The sequence below is a fragment of the Nycticebus coucang genome, chromosome 12 (assembly GCF_027406575.1).
Source record: "Nycticebus coucang isolate mNycCou1 chromosome 12, mNycCou1.pri, whole genome shotgun sequence".
In the NCBI taxonomy this organism is placed as follows: domain Eukaryota; kingdom Metazoa; phylum Chordata; class Mammalia; order Primates; family Lorisidae; genus Nycticebus; species Nycticebus coucang.
This window is the reverse complement of record NC_069791.1, coordinates 13,702,038-13,710,582: the sequence shown is the minus strand read 5'-3', so window position 1 is coordinate 13,710,582 and position 8,545 is coordinate 13,702,038. Positions and strand designations below refer to the sequence as shown.

The window sequence follows — 8,545 nt, the reverse complement described above, 5'->3', positions numbered from 1 at the left end:
CCAAGGCTTGACATTACACAGACGCCACATGACATGAATTGCAAATGAAGTTTATTGTGCAGACACCCAGACCATGACACTTCCAAAGGCAGAGTGGGCTAGAGGAGCTATATACACAGAAACACAGTCCCCCAGGCACTGCAGGGTGTCCTCGGCACAAGGTCTGTCTGGAAAAGGACCACCAAAGAGGCAATGCAAGGAGGGAGGCGGTGGCGGGGACGGATTGGGGCATGGCTGAAAGCGCAAACCTAGCCAATGTGGATTCTTCCCCAGAACACAGCGGGTGTCACTGCTCTCATCGATTTGGAAAGATCTTCCAAAAACTGTACGTGGGCATCCTTTTGCCCCAACATGCCATCAAAGGTAAATATCAAAAATTGACCTGCTGTCAGTTAGAGGTACAGAGACAGGCTTCTACATTCTGGAGTGGAAGAATCAACAGACCCCATCTTTATCTAGAGGAAAAGGTCACGCTGGTAGCAAACCCTTCACCTGAGCCACTCTTTACTGAGCCAGAGCCTCCTCTGGAGCCACCTCCAGAGCCATAGCCTCCTCCAGAGCCGGACCCTCCTCTGGAACCGCCTCCAGATCCGTATTTTCCTCCAGAACCACCTCCAGAGCCAGAGCCTCCTCTGGAGCCACCTCCAGATCCATAGCCTCCTCCACCAGAGCCATATCCTCCTCCAGAACCAGAGCCTCCCCTAGCGCCACCTCCAGAGCTGTATTTTCCTCCAGAACCACCACCAGAGCTGTATCCTCCACCACCACCTCTGGAGCCCGACCCTCTGCCTCCAGAGCCATAACTGCCACTTCCGGAGCTGTAGCCTCCTCCTCCTCCAGAACCAGCACCTCCAAAGCCAGCTTTGGAGGCCACATTTGAAGAAACGGTGGTGCTCGTCACAGCTGCAGAGAGAGATGATGTGAGCACAGAGGTTTCGACTGTTCCCACCTCCTCCCCCCATGCAGTGGGCCACGCTCCACTACTTACACACAGTTACAGTGCTGCTGAGGTCTTCAGACATCCTGTCGGGGAGGGAGAGAGAAATGACTAGGGGCAGGGCACCTGGGCTCTAAACACATCCAGACCAATGTGCAATTTAGACTCTAAAACCAGCCACCAGGGCCTTAGGGAGCCAACCTCTTCATGTGCTGCCACATTACAGACAGGATGACAGACCCCACATTATGCACAGCCTTGCACCTCAATCCATCTCAGTTTTTTCTCTGTTAAACAATGAAGAGTTGCGTTGTTGATCCACAGTGAATGAAAAGCAAATTCATTTCAGACTTGGCAACCCACTTTTATATTTAAATCCATCTTAGAGAGGCTGTTATTCAGAATCCAGGACATGCCAGAAATGATGCAATGAGGCTGCACCGTGACTCTGTACAGCTCCCTATTCCTCCCTCCCACCCCACCCTCCTCTGCTTCAGCTGAAAACCTTTCTCTCCCAAGCTGAAGCCAGGATGCATAGCCTGGGACAGGCTGCTCCCTCTGTGTCCTCCCGGCCTGCTTATAGCCCGGGGCACTGTTCCCCTTCCAGTTGCTTCAGCCAGATTAAGTTACCAAAGATGCCTATAGCACTGGCAAAGGCCTCAAACGGTCCCTCTTTACGGGTTAGCAGGGAGACCTGCGTGGAACTAGGGCTGGCACCGGTTCTGATAAGCAAGTCCCAGTTGGTTGGCACAATCCCCTGTGTAGTCACACGGGGAGGGAGAAGGGGCCACTCACCATGCAGATCTAGATGCCAACTTCCAGACCTTCTGGGACTAACCTGTTTCCACATCATTTTGTTTTCACTTCCAGAAAAGACCGGGATGTTTAGCATATTGTTTGATCTAATTTAATGTGCCTCGTGAGTCATTTCAGCCTGGTAAATGTGCTACTCTGCCCTAATGCTTTGCCGCTGGGTTTCTGCTCCAGGAGCAGAGAACATCAGCTCTGAGCCGGCAGTAGGCTCCGCTCAATCCCCTGCCTTCCCCGCCTTTGCCTCCAGCCCTGGCTCTAGGAGAAAGGAGAGGGTAAACCCGGTACCCTCATCTCCACCTGCACTCCTCGCCCTCCAGCAGCTTGCGGTAGGTGGCGATCTCCACGTCCAGGGCCAGCTTGACATTCATGAGCTCCTGGTAGTCCTTCAGCAGCCGGGCCAGGTCCTCCCTGGCCTTCTGCAGGGCCTCCTCCATATCGTTCATCTTGTTCTGGGCATCTTTGATGGCGTGTTCCCCACGCTGCTCAGCATCTGCGATGGCTTCTTGCACATTCTTGCACTAGGGAGAAGGAGAAGTTTCTGTTTGTACAGAGTGGAGTCTGCCTGGCAAAGGGGGATGGGCAGTGGAGGTGCTTGGGGTCTAGGAAGCCAGAATGACTGGCCCTGGAAGTGTTGGGTCCCCCCAGAGGTAATGCGAGTCACAAACAGCTAAGACTTGCTGCTTTCTCTAGGGCATCTTCTTCCCACATCCTCTTTGACTAGACCCTTAATCTTTCCCCAGGACACCCTTTCATGCTCACATCGCAGGGCCAGAATCCTTATCGCATTTTACAGATGTTAATGAAGACACTGGACGTGGACTGCTTTGCAGAACCACTGCTGCTGATGGAGTCTGGCTGCTGATTCCCCCACAGTTTCTGTTCCAAAGCTAATGTCCAAACCCATGCCAACTTTTGCAACGCTGCCATGCCATCAACCTCATCAGCTGGCACTTAGGGCCCTTGCCACGCACAAAAGGGAAACCACATCTACAATCCACAGCAAGTCCAACTAATTTTTGCTTTTTTTGCTGTTGTTCTTTTCACTCATATAAACAAGAGAACACAATGTTTTCCCTTACTTTAGAATGCCTCTGGGACCTCTCTAAAAATTGGTAGAAGCCTTACCTTGTATGAAGCATGGGAAATTTGGGATGGACACTTGCTAGATTAAGCTTCCCAGTTTCTCCTGGCTCTCTCTCTCTCACACACACACACACACTCACACATGCCTGGACACAACCTCCCCCCGAGACTCCAGTGGAACTGGGGATCGCAAGGCCGCACCGCACCTGCTTTTTTACGTGAGCAATCTCCCCTTGCAGCCTCTGGACCATGCGGTTCAACTCATTGATCTCCATCTTGATCTCTCTCAGGGTGTCGCCGTGTTTCCCAGCAGTGACCTGGAGCTCTTCATACTGATATGGGGAGGACAGTTCACAAGGAAGTTATAGCCTGGTCCAAGTCCCAGATTGAATTGAGACAAGGAAAAGCTGGTCAGTGGCCCAGGGAAGGTCAACCAGTCTGAAAGTCATGGCTGTATTGCTGGAGGTGGGGACCCTTTCACCCCAGAAGGACTCAGGGCCATTCTTGACACTCTTGTGAATGGTACCCACTGCCATTAGACAAAAACACCTAGAATCTACTGTACACTTCCCGGCCGGGGGTGGGACCCAGCCTGTGGCATGGAGTGTGGCCCCCTGCATTGCGGGACGTGCCTTGCTCTGGTACAGCGCCTCAGCCTCGGTCTTGCTCCTCTGGGCGATTTCCTCGTACTGGGCCTTGACCTCGGCAATGATGCCGTTTAGATCCAAGTTGCGGCTGTTGTCCATGGAGAGGATGACGTTGGTGTTGGTGATAGTCTCATGCTTCTGGGACAGCTCCTATAACACAGAGGGAGGTCTGGCCGTGACATCCCTCCCCACAGGCTCAAGTACCCTGTTTCCCCGAAAATAAGACAATGTCTTATTTTAAGGTGTGCTCCCAAAGATACGCTAGGTCTTATTTTCAGGGGACGTCTTATCTTTCCTGTAAGTAGGTCTTATTTTCGGAGGATGTCTTATTTTTGGGAAACAGGGTAGTAAGGACGCCCACTTCCCCAATTAAGAGAATACAGACCCTCAGACTAAGTGTAAACTGAGGGGGATCAAAAGTGATGTGACCCCCATTTGTATGTCTCCCCCACAGTTGTCCTGAGAGTTGTGGGCAGAGGTGCCTGGATTTCTGAGCCTGTTTAGCAGCCTTTGCCACTTAGGCCAATTATTTGCCTAAATGCCCCCCAAAAGAAGCCAGTCCCTGCCAAATACTTTAAATTTAGTTCTTATTTCAGAAATCACATGTGTGCACTGGGGGTGGGGGGTGAGGTGGGAGACTCTTACTCTGAAGTATATTGGGCACAGGACAGGTCTCTTCCTAAGGGGAACTAGACATTTGGGGGATGGAGGCAGGGACAGTTGTCCTAAACCTCACTTCTTGTGACATCAGAGAAGAAAATTTCTCTTCCCCAAGACTGATGCTATAAACCCAGGGGCCGGGAATGACAGCAAGTTGAAGTCATCCAGTTCAGAAGCTGCACTCCCACCACCTTCTCGCCCATTGGGAAGGACCCCTCTTTGATGAAAAGACGCTGGACAGTAGGAGTCTGCCCAGGAGCAGCCTCCTTACCGCGTCATAGAGGAATTTCAGGAACTCGACCTCCTGCGTCAGCACATCCACCTTGGCCTGCAGCTCCACCTTCATCATGTAGGCATTGTCCACATCCTTCAGGAAACACCAAGGGCCTTTGGTGAAACTGACCCTCCCACCACCACCACCTGGCACGTTCCCTGCAGGGGTCCCACCCTCTGTCACTCTGCTCTACCCACTCTCTGTCAGCGGCCCTTCAACATCCCAGGCACCTCCAGGGGAACAACAGGACATGCAGCTTCCCATGCACCTTTGCCAGTGGCTCTGTGGCCCTGTCACACTCCCACCCCCGGGACCATCAACAGTGGATGGGACCCAGCTTTGCCCATCAGTCCCTCCCTCCTCCCTGAGACACAGTGCATTACCACGATGGGGCACAACGTTCTCTGTGAGTTTCCACACTCCTCAACTCTCATACTGTCTGTCCCACCTCTCCTGAATTTTCCTGGATTCTACACCAAGGGCCCCGTAGGAACTTAGGGTGAGGACCCACACTTTTGGCCTTCTAGCTCAAATCTTTCTCAGCACGACCAACAGCAACTTTAAGCAGGCATTCCAGAGAATTCCTATTGCTTCCTCGGCTCTTTAGAAGAAGAAAGTGCTTTCTGTATTTGCATTTATTATGAACCAAGGTAGGCTTTAAGCAGATCATTGCTGACAAGTGCTCTATCCAAAATGCAGAACATCTTCAAAAGCTGTGTGCAGAAGCCTGGACTACACAGATGCTTTTTGTTCCAGAGAGAACAGGCCCTAGACGCATTCACCCCTTTCTCTCTCTAGCCACTGCTGTTTGCACGTGGAGTTGCTTTCCAGCCCGTGTGTCTCCACCCCCAGCCACAGCATTCTCTTGCTCACCTTTTTCAGGGTCACAAAGTCATTCTCAGCAGCCGTGCGCTTATTGATCTCATCCTCATACCTGTCAGGACCCAGATGATACAGCAGTGAGATTAGTTCCAGTTTTTTTGTTTTTCTTTTCTTTTTCCTACTTGATTCACCCCAAATGCCTCATTCTCTGGGAATATGAAACCCTATTTTAAATGTCTAAATTGAAGTTATGATATCCAAAATGAAGATAGATTTCTATAAATGAACTCTCAAACAGGCAAAAAAAAAAAACTCTAAAGCCCTAATGTCATCCTCACAAATAATCAACAAAGATCCAGGACTCTCTTCCCCCATCAGCACGAATGCAATTGGAAGGTGAGTGGCTTTGGGGGGGACAATGGGATGGCTCAATTCAGTATCTCTCTGCACTCAGAGTTGACCCTGCCACCTACTTCTTCTTATAATCCTCCACAAGATCCTCCATGTTGTTCAACTCTGAATCTTGTGATGTTCTTTCCATAGATAGCTTGTCCACATATTTCTGGAGGTTCTCAATGTAGTCCTGGAAGATGGGGTCCAGGTTGGTGCTGCGGGTGCCGACATCCAGCTGCTGCAGCAGCTCCCACTTGGTGCTCAGAACCTGGTTCTGCTGCTCCAGGAAGCGCACCTGCCGTGATCAGAATGCAACCACGTAAATGCTCGGTCATTCTTTGTGCTGGCAAGCCACACTCACCACAGGCAGCTCTCAGTGCTACTTTGGGACCCAGAGAAGCCCCCAAGGCTCCATCCTCATCAGCGGGGCACAGAATGGTGCCAGGGGAGCTTCTGCACTCCCTGTCCTGGCACCTGGAAAGTCTACAGATTCCCACTGCTCCACAGAGAACAACTCTCTTATTTCACTGCCTACTGTTTTGTTTGCAGCTGCTCCCAGGACCCCAGGCCATTTCCCTCCCCAATTTTGTTGAATTTCCGGCAAAGATCCCATAAATTCTGGGGAAAACCAAAAGCCAGTATCCGCTGGCACTGCTCCCCTGCTAAGTAGGAGAGCACTGGAGGGCTGGACTCCTCAGCCTGGTTTTTAAAGTCTTGTAAATTCCTGTCTGTTTCAAGGCAGATAAGCTAAAACAGGTTCGTCTGCCTTGAAATAGGAGAAAGCCCAGTAACACTCCAAAGTGACACCAGCAAAGACTTTATGGATCACAGAACCGAGAGTGCTTCTCTTGAAGGCAGGAATTTCATTCACTCCCAAATAGATGTTTTGACTAAGCTTCCCAGAATTTAACAGAGTAAAAATTCTAGGGAAGGAAAGACTACTTCAGAAGATGTTTTACAAAACCTGCTGTCCTGTGGCCTATATCAGTTTTTCTTTTTTTTTTTTTTTTGTAGAGACAGAGTCTCACTGTACCGCCCTCGGGTAGAGTGCCGTGGCGTCACACGGCTCACAGCAACCTCTAACTCCTGGGCTTACACAATTCTCTTGCCTCAGCCTCCCGAGCAGCTGGGACTACAGGCGCCCGCCACAGTGCCCGGCTATTTTTTTGTTGTTGTTGCAGTTTGGCCGGGGCTGGATTTGAACCCGCCACCCTCGGCATATGGGGCCGGCGCCCTACTCACTGAGCCACAGGCGCCGCCCTGGTTTTTCTATGATCTTCAGAATTTTCTATAAATATCATTTATTTGGACTACAACAATATAGCCAAAGAGACAAATAATTCCTAACTGTAGACTGTTATGGAAAACGCATGAAGCCGCATCTTTCCCATTTGGAAATTACAAGTAACCCAGGCTCCTAGGGGAAACGACGCCCTTGGTCTTCTTTTCAATCAGCACCGAAGCGAGGCCTCCTAAGCGTCTGAAGACTCACCTTGTCGATGAAGGAGGCAAATTTGTTGTTGAGGGTTTTGATCTGCTCCCGCTCCTGAGACTTCACGTTCTGTATCTCTGGGTCGACTTTCACGTTGAGAGGCTGCAGGAGGCTCTGGTTGACGGAGACTTCATGAATGCCTCCACCAGGGTATCCTCCAGGCCCGAAGCCACCGGGACCTCCGAACCCTCCATAGCCACCCCCACCGCCACCGCCAAAGCGGCCGCCACCAAAACTGCCGCCTCCAAAGCCACCGCCGCCTCCAAAGCCACTGCCGCCTCCAAAGCCACTGCCGCCTCCAAAGCCTCCTCCAAAGCCGCCTCCTCTGCCACCAAATCCACCACTGGAGCCAAAGCTGCCACCTCCTCCAGCCACACTACCGGAGATGCTCTTGCTCCCTCCAAGGCCAACAAGACTCCGACTGCTGAAGCCTCCGCCGCTGAAGCCCCCTCCACCACCGCCATGGCGGCTCAAGCAGGAGAAGCTGGAAGTGGATCTCCGGCTCCCACCGGAGAGCACAGCGGAGCCGCTGCTGAAGCCCCGCAACCCTCCACCTCCTCCTCCTCCTCTTCCTCGAGATTTGCACGAGATCTGACAACTCATGATGCCTTTGCCCAGCGAGGAAAGTCAAAGGTTCCTGAGAAGAGTTGAGGCTCTGCTCCTGGGAGACTGTCAGGCCCCCTATATACCCGCCACCTAGGTGTTGGCCTGCATGGGTGTGGGCCCACTTAGGCTTGGGTTTGGTCTGCCTGGAAGCTATTCCTGGTGAGTGATTATCAAGCTAATAGCCATTAAAAACCTACTAATCAGCTCCATCCCAGAACTTGCTTTGATTGCAAATTTCTGTTTATCTGGGTATCTGTCACGCCATTTGATTTTTGTAAAATCATCAAAAGAGGAGATCAGGATTTGGTGTTCTCAGTCTGAAGGAGGACCTTCTGGAGAATGCTCTGGACCAACCCAGGGAGGCCAGCCACCGGCTTGTGCAGTCTCTCCATCCCAGTTCACCAATGAAAAGGAAGAAGGCTTGGGGACTGTTACAGCCCCTTCTGCACCAGCCTTCTAGCTCTCCTTGATTTTCCTTTGCCCCAGGAAGAGTTTTAACAAGCGCAGGGAGATATTGCAGATGTGGGAAATGGGCATATCCTCTTACAGAAAGAAGTTGGCCTAGGATGCTGCAAAAGGGTTGTCATTTTGGCTCTTTTCTTCTCAGGCTAGAGTAGAAATATGCAGTAACCTGGCCCTGAGTAGAAGAGGACTTTCTTTCTTGTAACCAGAAGTTTTCCTACCCATCGTCTCTGTCAATTTTCCCACGAAAACCCAGAGGATGTGAAACCCAATGAAATGCTGCAACCAAAGACGTTACACAGCTCCAAGATCCAGGTGTACATTGGCTCAGTCGGTGCACCTGCGAAGCAGTTAGG

General features: G+C 51.3%; 1 protein-coding gene across 1 annotated transcript; it reads right to left on the bottom strand.

Moving 5' to 3' along the window:
* Positions 1 to 259: 259 nt before the first annotated feature.
* Positions 260 to 7,724, bottom strand: KRT2 (keratin 2). Its single transcript, XM_053557922.1, has 9 exons — positions 7,122 to 7,724; positions 5,710 to 5,924; positions 5,288 to 5,348; positions 4,412 to 4,507; positions 3,466 to 3,630; positions 3,040 to 3,165; positions 2,048 to 2,268; positions 989 to 1,023; positions 260 to 903 (listed from the first exon to the last, which is right to left on the bottom strand). Exons 1-9 carry the CDS (start codon positions 7,722 to 7,724, stop codon positions 452 to 454), a joined length of 1,974 nt encoding a protein of 657 aa, XP_053413897.1. The 3' UTR covers positions 260 to 451.
* Positions 7,725 to 8,545: the final 821 nt, after the last annotated feature.

Bases quoted from the DNA above. Each gene is read 5' to 3' on its own strand.
- KRT2 (XM_053557922.1), bottom strand. From the start codon at position 7,724: ATGAGTTGTCAGATCTCGTGCAAATCTCGAGGAAGAGGAGGAGGAGGA. The intron at 5,925-7,121 runs GTGAGTCTTCAG...TGATCACGGCAG, and splicing joins TTGCCTCCTTCATCGACAAG to GTGCGCTTCCTGGAGCAGCA. The intron at 5,349-5,709 runs GTAGGTGGCAGG...GGGTCCTGACAG, and splicing joins GTGGAGGATTATAAGAAGAA to GTATGAGGATGAGATCAATA.